This window comes from Aulonocara sp. 'chitande type north' Nkhata Bay, linkage group LG3 (assembly GCF_057382095.1).
Source record: "Aulonocara sp. 'chitande type north' Nkhata Bay isolate Kocher_YH1m ecotype deep benthic linkage group LG3, A_spYH_male_GT1.1, whole genome shotgun sequence".
Taxonomy (NCBI): domain Eukaryota; kingdom Metazoa; phylum Chordata; class Actinopteri; order Cichliformes; family Cichlidae; genus Aulonocara; species Aulonocara sp. 'chitande type north' Nkhata Bay.
In genome coordinates, this window is record NC_141346.1 from 74,186,957 (window position 1) to 74,205,579 (window position 18,623).

At 43.9% G+C, this 18,623-nt stretch overlaps 3 protein-coding genes across 3 annotated transcripts in view; 2 read left to right on the forward strand and 1 right to left on the reverse strand.

The window, feature by feature from the left end:
- LOC147337008 (protein NLRC3-like) overlaps positions 1-15,196 on the reverse strand; it is an 18,807-nt gene extending 3,611 nt beyond the window's left edge. The window contains exons 1-7 of the mRNA XM_086287180.1: positions 15,078-15,196; positions 14,721-14,822; positions 13,650-13,728; positions 13,302-13,488; positions 11,373-13,173; positions 10,287-10,460; positions 9,470-9,643 (exon numbers count right to left, since the gene is read on the reverse strand). Of these exons, the coding sequence (XP_086143306.1) occupies positions 9,470-9,643; positions 10,287-10,460; positions 11,373-13,173; positions 13,302-13,488; positions 13,650-13,728; positions 14,721-14,822; positions 15,078-15,196 (2,636 nt within the window). The remainder of the gene's footprint in view (positions 1-9,469; positions 9,644-10,286; positions 10,461-11,372; positions 13,174-13,301; positions 13,489-13,649; positions 13,729-14,720; positions 14,823-15,077) is intronic.
- The window catches only part of LOC147337001 (protein NLRC3-like), a 618,167-nt gene that overhangs the window by 261,888 nt on the left and 337,656 nt on the right, over positions 1-18,623 (forward strand). The window lies entirely within an intron of this gene.
- On the forward strand, positions 5,375-6,085 carry LOC147337009 (uncharacterized). Its single transcript, XM_086265818.1, has one exon. It carries the CDS (start codon positions 5,378-5,380, stop codon positions 6,083-6,085), a length of 708 nt encoding a protein of 235 aa, XP_086121944.1. The 5' UTR covers positions 5,375-5,377.

An 18,623-nucleotide genomic window follows, 5' to 3' on the forward strand; every position in this document is an offset into this window, starting at 1 on the left:
AATAATGCAGCAGTCGGAGCCACGTGGTTAGTGAGATGATTGCTAAAGCAGGGAAGCCATTCACAGAAGGTGCATTTGTCTAAAAGTGCATATTGCAGGCTGCAAATATAGTCTGTCCGGGAAAGAAAGGTCAGTTTAGCAACATCAGCCTTTCTGCCAACACCGCAGCAGATCGCATTTCTGACCTGTCAAGTGACATTTATGACCAACTGTGTGAGAAAGCCAAATGTTTCAGTGTATACTCAGTCGCTCTTGATGAGACCACAGACATCACCGACACTGCCCAGCTCCCAATGTATGTCCGTGGTGTTGATGACAGTTTTGAAGTGATGGAGGAGCTGCTCACAGTAATTCCAATGCATGGCCAGACCACCGCTCAGCAGATATTTACAAGCTGTGTGATGCCATTGAGAATGTTGGTTTGCCATGGAAGAGGTTTGTTGGAATAACAACAGATGGAGCGCCATCAATGACAGGGAGGAAACATGGACTGGTGGCACAAAACAAACTGGAAGAGGAAGGCGTGGAGGAGGCCATTGCTCTGCACTGCATCATCCATCAGCAGGTCCTTTGCAGCAAATGCCTGAAGTTTGACAATGTGGTGTCTATTGTTGTGAAATGCATCAACCAAATCAGATCCAGGGGCTTAAAGCACCGAAGGTTCTGTGCTTTTTTAGAGGAAATGGAGTCAGAATATGGGGATGTGCTCGACTTCACTGAGGTACGTTGGCTCAGCAGGGGAAATGTATTAAAGAGACTTTTTGAGTTGAGAGCAGAAGTGAAGCCTTCATGGAGAAGGATGGAGTTAGTGTTCCTGTGCTAACTGATCCCAAATGGCTCATGGACTCAGCTTTTCTTGTTGATATGACACATGAGCTTAATGTACTGAACAAGACGTTACAAGGCCAGGGGCAACTTGTCAGTGCTGCCTATGACAACGTGAGAGCATTCTCCACAAAACTGGCGCTCTGGAAAGCTCAGCTCTCTCAGACAAACCTTTGCCATTTCCCAGCATGCAAGGCACTCGTGGATGCAGGCACACCATTCAGTGCTGACGAGTATGTTGATGTCATTTTGAGGCTACAGGAGGAATTTGATCACAGATTTGCTGACTTCAAGACACACAGAGCCACCTTTCACATTTTTGCGGACCCCTTCTCCTTTGATGTGCAAGATGCCCCTTCTGTGCTTCAAATGGAGCTCATTGAGCTGCAGTGCAACTCTGAACTCAAAGCAAAGTTCAGGGAGGTGAGTGGAAAAGCAGACAAGCTTGGACAATTTTTGAGAGAATTGAGCCCTAGTTTCCCTCGGCTTTCCCGAATGTTCAAGTGGACCATGTGCCTTTTTGGTAGCACATACTTGTGCCAAAAGCTCTTCTCCACTTTGAACTTCAATAAGTCCAAGTACAGGTCCAGACTTACGGATGATCATCTTCAAGACATACTGAGGATCGCAACTGCTTCCTCCCTCAGGCCAAATCTGGCTCGGCTATGCGAGAGGAAACGCTGCCAGGTCTCTAGCAGCAAGGAGTAGGCAAGAGAAGCCATGTTCAGAAGAACAGTTCATTTTCTACAGTGTTCCATTCATGTTCAGAAGAAGGTTATAGAACTGTTAATACAGAATTTCAATCTAAACACAGCAGATATAGAAGACTGAAAAAAACACAAGTTCACTGACTAAAAATATCTTATTATTATTTTATTTATGTATTACAGATTGATTTATTTTCTTATTAATTCTTAATTTGTTTATTCATTTTTCATATTTTGTGTTAAAAAATAAAAATAAAGAGATTTGAGAAGATTGGAATTTTTTAACCATGCCTTTCTTGTGGAAAACCTAATGCGGCCCAGCCTCACCCAGACTCTGCCTGCAGCGGCCCCCAGCTAAATTGAGTTTGAGACCCCTGTCCTACACCATAAATCAGTAAGAGAGGGTACGACCTCTCTCATGGCCCCAAGTGGTGTGTGCATGCCAGAGCACTCTGGAAGGCACACAGAGTCTTTACAGACTACTAAGGATCAAACCTCTATCATCATGCAATCGATTATACAACTCTAAGCATATATGAGTAAATATTTCTAAGCATAAATGACAATCAACAATATAAACCTTACAGCTGGTTTTAATAACAGAATTTATTTGTTTCTCAAACGAGAAAGAGCTATCGAGAAACACTCCTAAATCTTTAGTTCTGAACTTTTCCAGTGGGCCAAGGTCGACATTATCTGCTAATGCTAAATAGGCTGTCGTTATTAACTAATGCTAATTTGATGTGAATTAGCATTATGCACTAATGCTAACACCTTTTAACAATGTGAGTAGCTAATGCTAACACTATTTCCCTTAACTTTATAACATTGTGAACGGCTAATGCTAACACTCTTTTCCCTAGCATTACAACATCTGAGCTGCTAATGCTAAGTAGGCCGCCATTAGCACCTACGTCTATCCATCCATCCATCCATCCATTCGCTTCCGCTTATCCTTTTCAGGGTCGCGGGGGGCGCTGGAGCCTATCCCAGCTGTCATAGGGCGAAAGGCGGGGTACACCCTGGACAGGTCGCCAGTCTGTCGCAGGGCTAACACACAGGGACAGACAACCATTCACACTCACATTCACTCGCACATTCACACCTAGTGGCAATTTGGATTATCCAATTAACCTATCCCCACAAGCTGCATGTCTTTGGACGGTGGGAGGAAGCCGGAGTACCCGGAGGGAACCCACGCAAACACGGGGAGAACATGCAAACTCCACACAGAAAGACCCCGGCCTGATGGTGGAATTGAACTCAGGACCTTCTTGCTGTGCGGCAACAGTGCTAACCATCGTGCCACCGTGCTGCCCACCTACGTCTAATTTAAGGCAAATACGCATTAGAACCTAATGCTCATATCGTTTTCCTTTGCTTTATAGCAATGTGAGCAGCTACTGCTAAATAGCATTAGCTAATAACAGCAGTCTAATTTAATGCAAGTTAGTATCATTTGTATTATGACGATGTGAGGAGTTAATGCTAAGTATGCTGCCATTAGTGGCTAATTCTAATTAGGGGTGAATAATTATTACAAGCTAATGCTAATATCGTTTTCTCTTCCCTTTTAACAATGTGAGCAGCTAGTGCTAGGTAGGCTGAAGCTAGCCGCTAATGCTAAAGCTAAAGATAATTTGATGTGAATTAGCATTACATTAGTGAAGAGTTAATGCTAAGTAGACTGCCATTAGCAGGTAATGCTAATTTTAGGTGAATAGGAATTGGCAGCTAATGCTAATACCATATTTTCTTGCTTTAACCCTTTAAAACTGGTCAGAGTGGGCACACTCCGTTTTGTGCAACTATTTTTAAATCCCGGTAGCACTGTAACCACGTGAGCTAGCGCAATAATTTTTTTTGCATATGAAACCTGAGGAGTTGTACTTACATCTTATGCCATCAGCTTGTCCTAGGTTACAGTTTCCTTCCACATATGCTTAGGACTCATATTGCACTGCTGGAAATAGTTTATTTTGATGCATATGCTGTTATTTTGCAAATTTGCAGTATAATATTCATTTTTGTTTTTCCTGCAGTATATAAAAATTGGTGTATTTCAAAAATAAAACTATGAAGGCACTCAAAATAAATTTCCTGTGGTGGGAAACTATTTTGTGCAACTTTTTTGTATTTACAGTTTTGAGGGATAAGCCTCTTAAATTTTTCTAACTAGAAATATATGTTAAAAAAACAAAAACGATTTTCAATTTTTTTGTAGTTTATTGCACTTTTTTGCAATTTATGTAATTACTATGTACTTAATACATACATATTATTAAAATTTAGTCTGTAATGGTTGTATTGATGTATAGTAACTTGAAATGCTCCCAAAAATGGCTCTACAGCATGTAAAAATATAATATAAGCTCTGGCGGACTTGGTTCTATGGTAGGTCTTAAAGGGTTAAATCAATATCAGTAGCTAATCCGATTGCTCAGTCTGACGTCAGGTGAAGTCATTTTTATGCATTTAAGAGCTGTGTTGAATTCAACATTACAAACTGAACATTAGAACTACCCTCTTCTCCAGGATTTTCCTGATTTAACATTTCAATATGATTCATTTTTGTTCTCTACACCTGCCGTCATCACTTCAATTATTCCCACTGTGGATTTGATCATATTGTTTGCCCAGCATCTCTACATTTTCCCATCCATACTACCTGTAGCTCATTAACACTATTAATACTGGAAACTGCTGTTGAAGCCTGATGGTGACACTTTCTGGTGAAGAAGTGAATTGCAGTAACAGGACTGGCTGGCTTATGATACACTGGACATTTCCAGCGCTTTGTTTTCTCTGCTCACAGACAACACAGATACACGCATGTATATACAGCCCACGTCCAGCTATGCATGCACTCCTGCTGCTCCATTTCTATAGAGAATAAACAACGTAACACAATCATTCTCCATTGTTTTCACTCAACCAGCTGCATTTAATGAAGGAGTTTGAATTTACTTTACAAAAACTGCTGTTGTTTCCTGTCTGCATTCATGTTCTTAACAGTACTCCACACATTCTTAACTGGTGTAGTTCTTCCTAAAGTACTGCAGTATTCCTGCCAGTACATCCTCTTAGTTTTCCTAACTGTTTCCTCTGATGCTCGTTGCTATTCTTTCCTCAATGCAAATTCATGCTAAGCTCCTTCATATCCATCCCTGTTTCTAAACCTGTAATAATTGCTTTAATGTGTCTTTGGCCTAATTATGAGTCTGTCCACATGTTTTTAGTTCCCCACTTGCTTTGGTTTCTTAGCTCTGATTTTCTGAAATTTATCCTTGAAATCATTTACTGGCATCTCTCCCTCTCACTCCCACTTATCCACTTTTCTTGTTTTTTACTTATTTTTTGCTCTGGTTTACATCCCAAAATCCTCTAGTCTTATAGTATACGACAGCGGATCACTTGTAAACATCGGTGCCAAGGTTGCACATCTAATCTTGGACACTTTTAAACCTGACCCTTCCTGGCCGCCAGAGATTCTACGCGGCGCGGAGAACAACAAAGGACGGGCCGCTCATCCGAGGCGCAGAACAAAGAAGCGCCGGGGAAAACGCGCTGGTATTAGGAACAGACTGAGACAGCAGGCGCATCGCGCACCACTGCCCAGTATCCTACTGGCCAATGTACAATCCATGGAGAACAAGCTCGATGACCTAAGAGCAAGGGTCACCTTCCAACGTGACATGAGGGACTGCAACATTCTGTGCTTCACGGAGACATGGCTGACCCCCACCGTGCCGGACCAGGCCGTAACTCTGTCGGATTCATTCTTTGTGCTCCGCGCGGACAGAACGGCAGAATCGAACAAAACCAAAGGTGGAGGAGTGTGTTTCATGGTAAACAGAAAGTGGTGTGATGCCAGGAGCATTTCTACTCTCTCCAGCGGCTGCTCGCCACATCTGGAGTTCCTGAGCATTAAGTGCCGCCCTTTCTATCTGCCCCGTGAGTTCACCTCAGTCATCGCCACGGTGGTCTACATCCCACTCCAAGCGGACACAGGTATGGCTTTGTCCGAATTACATGATGTGCTAAGCTCGCTTCAAAACAAGGACCCGAGCGCAGCCCTCATTGTAGCAGGAGACTTTAACAAAGCGAACCTCAGACAAGTCATGCCAAACTTTTACCAGCATGTCTCGTGTCCAAGGAGAGGGGATCGGATTTTGGATCACTGCTACACGCCATACAAGCAGGGCTACAAAGCTGTCTCACACCCGGCTTTTGGGAAGTCTGACCACAACGCCATCTTCCTCATTCCCCAGTATAAACAAAGCATACGGAGGGAAGACGTGACCACGAGGGAGGTGAAACGGTGGACTGCCCAATCAGAAGCTACGCTACAGGACGCACTCAACGACGTCGACTGGGACATGTTCAGAGCATGCGCAGTCGACATCAACGAGTTTACGGAAGTAGCAGTATGCTTCGTCAATATGCTAGCGGAGGAGATTATCCCCACTGTGAGAGTCACCACATTCCCAAACCAGAAACCGTGGATGGACAGATCGATCCGCACTGCAGTAAACGCCAGGACCGCCTCCTAGAACGCGGGTCTCGCCACTGGCGATATGAGCGCCTACAAAGCGGCCTCATACGGCGTGCGGCGCGCGGTGAGAGATGCCAAACGCCGGTACCGGGAACGTGTGGAGTCCCGCTTCCACCAGGGAGTATGTGGCACGGACTATGCACCATTACGGACTACAAAGCCAGGGACACTGCGCCGATCAACGCTGACTCTGCATTCACCAACGAGCTGAATCGGTTCTACGCCCGTTTCGAGGTTAGCCAGGCGGCTAATGCTATCTACCGCCTGACTACCGAGGACAGTGACGTCATCAGCGAGAGACCGGTGACCAGCATCGCGGAGCATGACGTCCGAGCGGCACTGAGGAGAGTGAACACAAGGAAAGCGGCGGGGCCAGACGGCATCACCGGCCGTCTGCTGCGCTGCTGTGCTGACCAGCTAGCAGGTGTGTTCACTTACATCTTCAACGTGTCCCTGGTGAAGTCTGTGGTCCCCACATGCTTCAAAAGATCCACCATCATCCCTGTGCCCAAGAACAGCAAACCCTCATCCCTGAACGATTACCGGCCAGTTGCACTGACCTCGGTAGTAATGAAGGTGTTTGAGAGGCTGCTGAAGAACATCATCTCCTCCTCCATCCCAGACACCACAGATCCGCTGCAGTTCGCCTACAGATCCAACAGATCCACAGAGGATGCCTGTGGCTGCCGTCAGCAGCACTTATGCAATTTAAGACAATTTTATGGTTCAAGTTACAATGAATAAGTGAAATACTTTATTGTTAATATATGTGTGTGATGTAATGTATGTTGTTGGTTGGAAATACATTTAAAAAGGGTTTACAGAATGTTTCCGGGGTGGAACCAATGTTTAGTCTGTTGTTTGAGGTCGACGGTATATTCTGGTACACGCTACACTCGGTAGAGCGCAGCATGCTTTCGTCTCTGTCTGGTGGTGGTAGAGACATGTAGACGCATGCAACGGAGTGTCCGACTATGGGAAAGAGTGACACTACAAGAAGCGTTTTCATTAACCCCTGCAAGTTAATGCGGCCAATGAGGTATGCAATTTGTATATGTTGTGATAGAAAATAAGATGTTTGTTTGTGATAGAGCGAGCGAATTTATGGTAACCACGTGTATATGTTAGCATTTTGTAAAGGTCAAATTGTGAGCATTTATGTTGTTTAATAATGTACTTTATTGTTTATTCTCTATGAGAACAATGTACGGTGGAAATTGATTATTTTATGTTGTTGTACAGTTCTCACGGCATCGTTACAGCATCTCTGGTGGCATCGTTGGTGGCGCCCGTGTGCAATAAATGCCAGTAAATCAAGAACGCCTTGTGTTCGTTTTTCAACTTGGAGGGAGTTACAATGCCATCGCCCACGTCCTACACACCACTCTCAGCCACGTGGACAAGAAACAGGGTAACTATGTGTGAATGCTGTTTGTTGATTACAGTTCAGCGTTTAACACAATAGTGCCCTGCAGACTGTTCACAAAGCTCAGGGATCTGGGACTTAACAGCCGTCTGTGTGCATGGGTGTTGGACTTCCTCACTGGCAGAACTCAGGTGGTGAGGGTGGGCAGGTGCTTCTCCAACAGCATCACCATCAACACAGGAGCACCTCAGGGATGTGTCCTCTCGCCACTGCTCTACTCCCTCTACACTTCAGACTGTGTGGCCACCCATGGCTCCAACACCATTGTGAAGTTTGCTGACGACACAGTGGTGTTGGGTGCCATCTCCAACAACGATGAGGCGGCCTACATGGATGAAGTGAAGAATCTGGCATCGTGGTGCCAGGACAACCACCTCCAGCTGAACGTCAGCAAGACAAAGGAGCTGGTGGTGGACTTCAGAAGGGGTCAGCACAGAGACTACAAGCCCATTATCATCAATGGAGCTCCAGTGGAGAGGGTGCAGTCCTTCAAGTATCTTGGTGTCCACATCTCCTCAGACCTGACATGGGATGCCCACATTCAGGTCCAGACCAAAAAGGCTAGGCAGCGCCTGTATCACCTACGACAACTGAGGAAGTTCAGGGTCTCTCCAAAGATCCTCAGGATTTTCTATACAGGCGCTGTGGAGAGCATCCTCACAGAGAACATGACATCGTGGTTCGGGAACAGCTGTGTGAAGGACCAAAAAGCTCTCCAGAGAGTGATCCGTACAGCAGAACGCTGCTGCAGGATTGCTCTCCCCCCGCTTCAGGACACCTACACCAGGAGATGCCGGACTAGAACATCTGTGCCGAGTATAACCTGGAAGTCCCGAGGTCAAAATGGGAGATGCCCCCAAGGGTGGTGGAGAATGACCGAGCTAAGATCCTGTGGGACTTCCAGATACAGACGGACAAAATGGTGGTGGCTAACCAACCGGACATAGTGGTGGTAGACAAACAGAAGAAGACGGCCGTAGTGATCGATGTAGTGGTTCCGAATGACAGCAATATCAGGAAGAAGGAACACGAGAAGCTGGAGAAATACCAAGGGCTCAGAGAAATAGCTCGAGAGGATGTGGAGGGTGAAGGTAACGGTGGTCCCCGTGGTAATCGGAGCACTAGGTGCGGTGACTCCCAAGCTAGGCAAGTGGCTCCAGCAGATCCCGGGAACAACATCGGAGATCTCTGTCCAGAAGAGTGCAGTCCTGGGAACAGCTAAGATACTGCGCAGGACCCTCAAGCTCCCAGGCCTCTGGTAGAGGACCCGAGCTTGAAGGATAAACCGCCCGCAGGGGCGTGCTGGGTGTTTATATATATATATATATATATATATATATATATATATATATAATGTTCTTCCTCTACACCCCCCCCCCCCCCCCCCCCAATTTTTGCACATGTCGAGGAGCGTGTCAGGCTACATTTCACTGTGTGTTATACTTGTATAACTATGCATGTGACAAATAAAGAGCCTTGAACCTTGAACTATCCCCAGAACACCAGAGTATTCATCTCCTGGCCTCTTTACATTTTCTCCAATCATCCCTGTTTCTAGAGTCTCGCCCCATCTGCAGGCATTCCAAAAGAAACTGCCTCTGCCATTTTCTTCTTCTTAATCTTTGATTTTTCTCTTCACTTTCTCCATTGGGTCTTCTTAGACGCACTTTCCAGAAAGCAGCAACATTTTTTGTGCCCCATTTTTCAAATTGTGCATCTTACTTCAGCTTAATATGTTTCCTGTTTTGTTTTTACACAGGTCATGTAAAAGAAATCCTACCAGAGACTCGACAAAGCTGAACTGAAAGACAGCACGGACAATAAATCAGAGCAGCACAAAACTTAAGCACACATATATAAGGTGATTTAACAAATCATGTCTGTTGTAAATGAGTAAGCCATTTATCGACCTGACTCAGGTTTTAAAATCATCATCAGAAAAGACTGAATCCTGACCTGAGAATCCCAAGTGTACACTTTGGACTCTCCACTGCAGAAAACAGAAGCTTCAGTCCTGAATCCTGCAGGTTGTTGTTACCCAGATCCAGCTCTGTCAGACGGGAGGACTGGGAGCTCAGGACTGAGGACAGAGCTTCACAGCTTCTGTCTGACAGGTTACAGCCACTCAGTCTGAAGAAAGGATGACAAGAAGACATGAAACACTTGTGTTAAAGTATATTCATGGTGCCATGAGGAGCTACTACATTTACAATACTTCAACACTGTTTCAGGACATGCTGGAATCCTTATTGCCTCATGTTACAAAAGACAAATGTGGCAGTTTACTGTGACTTGCATGGATTCATTAAAAAAACAAAACATACGACATTCTCGCCTGAAAATATGTTAAAAGTTTATTTTGTGACCCAGAAAGAGTAATAAGAGCAATATTAAAACTAAGTAGCTGCAGCCATTGTTGGAAACTGGAATTGGCTGGGCCACGCTATGAATTCTGGGATATGGTTTTTCTATTTTGTTTTCCTGGTGGAAAATCAGGAGAATTCCAGGAGAATGGTGGCTCCGGGAGATTTTCGGGAGGGGCACTGAAATTCAGGATTCTCCCGGAAAAATCGGGAGGGTTGGCATGTATGTTTCCAGGACATGCTGGAATCCTTATTGCCTCATGTTACAAAAGTCAAATGTGGCAGTTTACTGTGACTTGCATGGATTCATTAAAAAAACAAAACATACACACAATGTTAATTTTTTCCAAATGAAATTGATTAAATGATGTTAATTGATGAAAAAAAAAATCGATATCGCTTGATCTGACCTCAGCGTTTCCAGTTTGCAGTATTGACTCTTCATCCCAGCAGACAGAAGCTTCACTCCTGAATCCTGCAGGTTGTTGTTACCCAGGTCCAGCTCTGTCAGATGGGAGGACTGGGAGCTCAGGACTGAGGACAGAGCTTCACAGCTTCTGTCTGACAGGTTACAGCCACTCAGTCTGAAATCAAGGTGGAAGGGAGACAAGATCAACCAAACAAATCAGAGCTTTATTGCTTTTTTGTTGTTTTTAAGCAGAAATCAGTGAGGTGCTGGTAGATTCTGTTCTTTTGGTTTATTACCCAACAACACACACATACACTAATATTTGTGACTTTTGTAATAGTAGCATTTACAATGCAAAGCAACAGCGATCACAGATTGAAGGGGCCTGAATAAAACTACAATGCAGTGATTTTTAAGATGACCTGTTCTTCCAATTTCCAACAACAGATTTCTCCAACCTTACAGTTAAAAATAATTCTTTATCTCATACTGAATCTTGGTTCACCTCCCCCAGTTTATTAAAATGAAGAGGTACTGAAGTTGCTGTAAGTGATGTGTGATGCCACTGATTTCCTTTCTGATCCAATACAAAGTAAAATTCAGGCTGGTATCTGCGATACTGATGAAAACTATTCCTTCAGAATCAATACAAGACATCATAAGAAAATATGATGTTTTGTATAACATAAAAAGCCTGAATTTTAAAATATTCAGTTAATAATCAAAAACAGATGTGACTGAAAATAATAAAACTGAGAAACATTTTATGGCCATTCGATCCTTTTACAACCATTGCAAGAGCTTGGTTGGCATAGCCGGCAATACGTTGGATAGTAATAAGTCCGGTGGGTGATGGGCTCCACCAGGGCTGCCCTTTGTCACCGATTCTGTTCATAAATTTTATGTTTAAAGGCTGTATCAAAAGTTCATTCAAGTTACAATATTGTGGTCAAAAGTTCTCCTTTTTTCTTTTATACTATACAACTACGCTGGCTCGTGGTTTTAGGACATCGATCTGTCATAGAAGAAATCTATGACCACTTTTAATCAACATTTTAAAAATAAACATGATCACAGATTTACTCACAGAGCTTTGTTGGAGGCTTTGACCACTGGCAGCAGCCTCAGAAGAGCCTCCTCTGAAGCAGAGTATTTCTGCAGGTCAAACACATCCAGATCTTCTTCGGATGACAGTAAGATGAAGACCAGAGCTGACCACTGAGCAGGAGACAGTTCATCTGTGGAGAGACTTCCTGATCTCAGGGACTGTTGGATCTCCTCCACTAGAGAACAATCATTCAGTTCATTCAGACAGTGGAACAGATTGATGCTTTTCTCTGCAGACAGATTCTCACTGAGCTTCTTCTTGATGTGCTGAACTGTTTTCTTATTGGTCTGTGAGCTACTTCCTGTCTGTGTCAGCAGACCTCGTAAGAGAGTCTGATTGGTCTGCAGTGAAAGACCCAGGAGGAAGCGGAGGAACAAGTCCAGGTGTCCATTTGGACTCTGTAAGGCCTTGTTCACAGCACTCTGGTGGAGAGATTGAAGTTTTGGTTTGTTAAATAATTTAGATTTCTTGGAGGTTGTTTGTTGTTGTTCCAGCAGATTGAGTCCAGAGTTGATGAAGGTCAGATGGACATGAAGAGCAGCCAGAAACTCCTGAACACTCAGATGGATGAAGCAGAACACCTTGTTCTGGTACAGTCCGCTCTCCTCTTTAAAGATCTGTGTGAACACTCCTGAGTACACTGAGGCTGCTCTGATATCGATGCCACACTCTGTCAGGTCTGATTCATAGAAGATCAGGTATCCTTTCTGCAGCTGATCAAAAGCCAGTTTTCCCAGAGACTCCATCATCTTCCTGCTCTCAGGACTCCAGTGTGGATCTGTCTCAGCTCCTCCATCATACTTGACCTTCTTCACTTTGGCCTGAACCACCAGGAAGTGGATGTACATCTCAGTCAGGGTCTTGGGCAGCTGTCCTCCCTCTCTGGTTTCCAGCACATCCTCCAGAACTGTAGCAGTGATCCAGCAGAAGACTGGGATGTGACACATGATGTGGAGGCTTCGTGATGTCTTGATGTGGGAGATGATCCTGCTGGCCTGCTCCTCATCTCTGAATCTCTTCCTGAAGTACTCCTCCTTCTGTGGGTCAGTGAACCCTCTGACCTCTGTCACCATGCCAACACAGTCAGGAGGGATCTGATTGGCTGCTGCAGGTCGTGTGGTTATCCAGAGGCGAGCAGAGGGAAGCAGTTTCCCCCTGATGAGGTTTATCAGCAGCACATCCACTGAGGTGGACTTTCTAGGGTCAGTTAGGATTGTAGTTTTGTGGAAGTCCAGAGGAAGTCGACACTCATCCAGACCATCAAAGATGAACACAACCTGGAAGTCTTCAAAGCTGCAGATTCCTGCTTCTTTGGTTTCAGTAAAGAAGTGATGAACAAGTCCCACCAAGCTGAACTTTTCCTCTTTCAGCACATTCAGCTCTCTGAAAGTGAATGGAAATATGAACTGGATGTCCTGGTTGGCTTTGTCTTCAGCCCAGTCCAGGCTGTATTTCTGTGTTAAGACTGTTTTCCCAATGCCAGCCACTCCCTTTGTCAGCACTGTTCTGATTGGTTCATCTCTTCCAGGTGAGGCTTTAAAGATGTCTTCTTGTCTGATGGTTGTTTCTGGTCTGTCTGGTTTCCTGGATGCTGTTTCAATCTGTCTGACCTCATGTTCATCATTGACCTCTGCAGTCCCTCCCTCTGTGATGTAGAGCTCTGTGTAGATCTGATTCAGGAGGGTTGGGTTTCCTGCTTTAGCGATGCCCTCAAACACACACTGGAACTTCTTCTTCAGGGTGGATTTAAGGTTACGATGACAAACTGGAGCTTGAAGTTCTGAATGAGAAGAAAAATAAACACTCAATTCCAAAAAGAACTAATCTTTAAAACATGTTGCTCCATCTTCCATCTCTGGAAAATGTTCATTTATCCAGCAGCTTAAATCTTTAGATAAATCCTCTTACTGCTCTGCAGACGGTCAGCCAGCTCCTCCTGCTTCATTCTCCTCAGGAAGTCCACTGTGATCTTCACAAACGCCTCTCTGCTGCTGCTCCTCTGACTCTCTAAGCATTCTGGGTAATCTGGACTCAGAACCTTCTGGATCTTCTTCAGCTCGTTCTTCACAAAAGTGATGATGTTGTCCTCCAGCAGCTGGAACAGAATATTTATGAATGAGCCAATCAGACTGAAATCATGGAGCCAAACATCAGATCCATGTTGGACACACTGACGATCCACTGGTCTCCAAAGAGCAGCATGGAGATGACTGTGAACAGAACAGATGTAACAGTAGTTGTTGTACATGTACAGACCATAAATATGGAGTCCAGCTGTGTTTGATGCTGCTGGGCAGACTGACCACTGGGAACCTCTGAGCTCTGCTGGTCCACTCTGTGGAGGAACCATGAAGGATTAGATCAACACAGGATAAAGATCCAGGAGTTTCTGCTCAAATAACTTCATCTGAATCAAGTCTGTCAAGTTTTAAACTCTCAGATTGTGAACATATCAGTAATTTTCAGTCTGTTTTCATGGACGTCCTTTCAGTGGTGATGTCAGGGATGATTTTGAAGAAGCTCATCAAACTGAACCATCAGCAGATCACTGCTCCAAAACCAGAACATGATCCGAGTCTCCCTCCACCACCAGAACACCAGCTTTACTAACGTGGTAGATCAGTGTAGTACAGATCAATAACTGATGAGTCATTTGATCAAAATCACTGAGTGCTTCACGTCTGACCCTCTGATGCTTCTGTAGACATTTTGCATATTTAATGAATGTCTGACAGTTTTACATTCATTCTATGAACACAGTGGAAATGTTGTGTTATAGTCTCCATGTTGTTTCCAGCATCATAAATTCTTCAGTTCAGAAAATTAGATTCTTTCTTCACAGCTGAAAAACAACAACATTTATTCTCTATTGAAATCTGCATCGTCCACTCCAAAGGTCACAATCTGAAGGTAACATCTGGTTTTGTTCCCTGTGGTTAACTCTGAGCATCAGTATGGTGGGATTTATCCACTACATCCACACCACTGTGGTTCAGTGTTGTCCTGATGGAGTAACAGCAGCCAGTATGATCCAGGCTTTAGCTGCTGGGTCTCTGTGTGACCTCTCAGACTGTTTAACAGATCAGACACAAAGAGAATCAGAGCAGCTCTGTTCTTTAAAGACAAACATGAACCCACTCAGGTCACACTTTCCCCACAGATATGAGCATCACTGTCCTCAAACAGCAAATGACCAAGTCGAACATTTGGATCTTTTCTCTTTCATTGTTTTCTTTTTAATGAATCTTTGTAACAATCTGAGGATGTTTCAGGTCATATTTATCCAGGAAACACAAACATGTAAAGGAGTCATCACAGCTCTCTGACCTCGTTGCTCCAGGTTCACCACTGAAGGCTGGAGGGTCACCTTTGGACCAGTCGCTCCTCACAGACGGACAGCTGGACCCTGCAGACTGTGACCTCTGACCTCTGCAGACACAAACATGATTGAAGCAGCTGTGATCACACAGACTGCAGATAATGCAGCTGTTTCCTGTCAGTAACATCCTCTTAGATTAGAGTTCAGCTTTTTACAGGAAAACTGGACAAAACTGATTTTTGTTACAAACTCATTTTCATTTCCTCTCAGCTCACAAACACAGTCAGACAATCAACCAGAGTCAACACTGATTATAATGTCAGTGCAGAATTATTTCTGTTACTCAGTGAGTTCAGCTCTCTGACCTCGTTGCTCCAGGTTCACCACTGAAGTTTGGATTTAGAGGTTTGGACCGGTCACTCCTCACAGACGGACAGCTGGACCCTGCAGACTCTGCTCTGTCCTCCTCTTCCTCCATCATCATCTTCAGTCAGTCTGAGAGGTAAACCACAAACACTCAGTGAGTTCACATTAACAGGAGGAACTGAGTTACAGTCGCTGACCTCTGACCTGTCATGTGACCATGAAACCAGGTCAATATATCTGTAGGTTCAGTCATCCAGGTCATGTGATCTAAGGAGCTTGGAGAGAAAAGAGACGTCTTTAAGTTTCTGGAAGACGTTTCATCAGAGAAGCTTCTTCAGCTCTAAAACCAAACGGTGGAGAGTCCCAGATATTTAAACCTGAGAGGGAAAGAAAGCATGTCGCTGACCCACCACTGATGTTATTTCAAGGAGGAAACTGAGAGCCTTTGCACAAGGAGCACAAACATCAGCTCCAGCAATGATCCACTGATGTGTTTTTATTCCATGTATGAATGTTGTTATTGACAGAGATGACGTTTGTGTGTCGGTGATGCAGTGACTGTTGTTGTTACCTGTACAGGCTGGTTAGACTCTATGAAACAGATCATACAGATCTCTGCATGTTAGAAGAGACTATTAAAGGTCATGAATGAGACAAAGGCAGGGAGGCGTCCTTTACAGCTAAACAGCAGAGTGAGAGAACAGCCAGCACCTCTACATTTATCACATTATACAGCACATGTATGATACTGACAGGGATGAGAAGAATTTAGTGATTCTGATCCCATCATTGATATTACTTATTGATTCTCAGTAGCTCTGCTCTGACAGTCACCACCATCACTGAGCAGCATATCAAAGACATTTGTGCACATTAACTGCATGTTGTGGCTCAAATGTTTGTGCATGTTGGAGGCATTTCCTCTTTGTTGTGATCAGTGTTGGTCATTACTCAAAACAGTCATTATTACACATATTACACAGAACACTTTGATTAAAAGTAATGGAGTACGTTACTTCATTACTCCTCATAACATTACTTTGATGTTACTGTGTAAAATGAACAAATGAGCATGTAACAACATAAAGCTGAGGTACAGCCCCACACACCAACACAGATCCTGATGAGGTCACGTGATGTTTCTCTGAGTGTTTATGAACACAAATCAAAGATGAAACAGCACAAAGACACTTCAAAGTGATTCTACTGTAGAAACATGAACAGGTAGAAACCTGCAGCCTGACTGCTCATCACTTTGTTACCTGTTCAAGTTCAGCAGCAGCAGCTCACTTTATCACGGTGCTGGTCTGGGGTCAGTGTTTACTCAGCTTTAACCTCACTCTGGGTTCTAGGTTAGCTTAGTGTTAGCTTAGTGTTAGCATGCTGTGTGCTAGCTCAGCGTCAGAGCTCTGCAGGTGTCTCCTGTGTAAATATTAATCACAGTGACAATAAAGGAGGTAAAGGGCTGTGACGTCATCACGTACGCTGCGTCCTCTGTGGGCTCTGAGTGAACTCAAAGTACAAACTACAAGTACACAAACACGAACGTAGCTCAGAGTGGCGGACACACTCGGCCTCGTTGGTCCAGCTGTGAGTCCGTTACCGTGAACTATGGAGCGGCAGATTTGTGCTGAACTAAGCTGCACACAGCTGATGTTAGCCAGGAAACATTACACACTGACTTTAATGGAGAGACCGGAAATACAAACACACACAGTTTGTTGTGTGAAGAAATCAAACACGAGCTGAACAAACAGTAAAGTTCCTAAAGACAAACTGTTAAAGGAGGAAACAAAGCAAACTTACAGTTTCTTCACACACCAACAACAAGCTCCACTCCACACCTGGACACTAAACACGGACACACAGGTGAGCTGCTTCCTGGAAGGAGGCGGGGCTCCACCTGAAACTCAGCACAGGTGGGAGGGGCTCAGCTCTGTGTGTGCTGATGTGTTAACTTTAAAAATATGCCGTCTGACTGCTCAGACTGAGTCAGAGTAAAGTTCACATGCTGACGTGTGGAGACATGAAACCTTGTTGTAGCTGCAGGTGTGAACACACTGATCCCAGATCAGCTCTGCTGTATTTGTAACATGAACATTTCTGCTGCAAAGCTTCAAATGTTCAGCATGTTTCTCTGTTTCCAGTCTATAGATCCAGTCACACTTTCTACCTTCACCTGTGCAGTAAAGACTGAGAGCAGAGCTGAAAGCAAGCGTCCAATCAGGGAGCAGCATCAACACCTGAGCTTCATTCAGACTCTGTTATTGAAGATGTTGTTGGTACAAAGTTCATCTGCTGCTCACATGAATCCATGAAAGATTTATTTCACTGAATGTTTCTTCAAAGCTCATTTCAACCTGTTGAAGTCATGAATGAAAGTGCAGACTGAGAGTGGATCACATGATGTTTGAGGTGTGTCATGTGACATGTTCAGTATTGTCACACATGTCTAGATTGTCCCTGATATCATAACTGCTCAAACACTGATGATTATATTTGAAGAATTATTCCTGATGGCAGCAAAGTTTGAATGGAGCTCTCTGTCTGTGCTGATTTGTCGCCCTCTGGAGGTCAAAGCACAAACTGCATGATGTCACTGTAACCACCACAGAGACAGGAAGTGTTTTTATGACTGAAACACTGAAATGATGCTAACGGCTGTCGTTAGGCTCACTGACAGCAGTGCTGATGTGTTCATGTCAAACACTGGCTCAGGTCAGACTCCTTCATCCTTCTCCAGCGTGAGGCCGCCCTCAGACCCACAGGAGCTCTGACCTTTGACCTCCTGACCCTAACCATTTTAGTCTTGTTGCATCTTTAAATGCAAATCCTGTGAAATGGTCAGGGGCGGCTCTAGAGAAATTTTCTTAGGGTGGCAAAATCAAAGCCTTTTCCCCCCAAACACATATGCAGGTGGTTACATGTGGTTAAAATGATTCAAATGCAGTAAGTATGCACGTTTTTCATATAAATATAGTCTATAACTTAATTATTGTCTGTACCCACATGATTACACACTTTAGTTACATGAAACATGTGAGTTTTGATGTTATGTACTGTACAGCCTGTATATTAAATACATATGTAGCCCAATAAGTATAAACTCCAGAAAGCTACACAACATGGGGCGCTTCATTTACAAACACAAGTCTAACTTAAGTTTCACTGTTTTTGTTAGAAAACAGTCACATTGTTGCAGCTTAAATGACACAAAATGTCAGAAATCTGCACTGTCATGAACAAACATGTAAACCTCATTTTTCATGATTTGTTGGATTCACCCTCTGAGGTCTGAAATACAACCGGACATTTGTGACTCCTTTGAGTTTACGTTTGTATTTCACCCTCAGATTGTTTCATTTTATTTTTTCCTCCTCTTGCTTTGTTTGGTATCTTTTCAGCTCAACTGAATTTAGTTGTTTTTTCACTGACATACTGCATTAGTATTACTATTACTATTAATGTAACTATTACTGATCTGAAATCACACAAAGAACCTAAAATCCTAGCAGTATTTTTTACTGTAAAAAAACCACAGACGT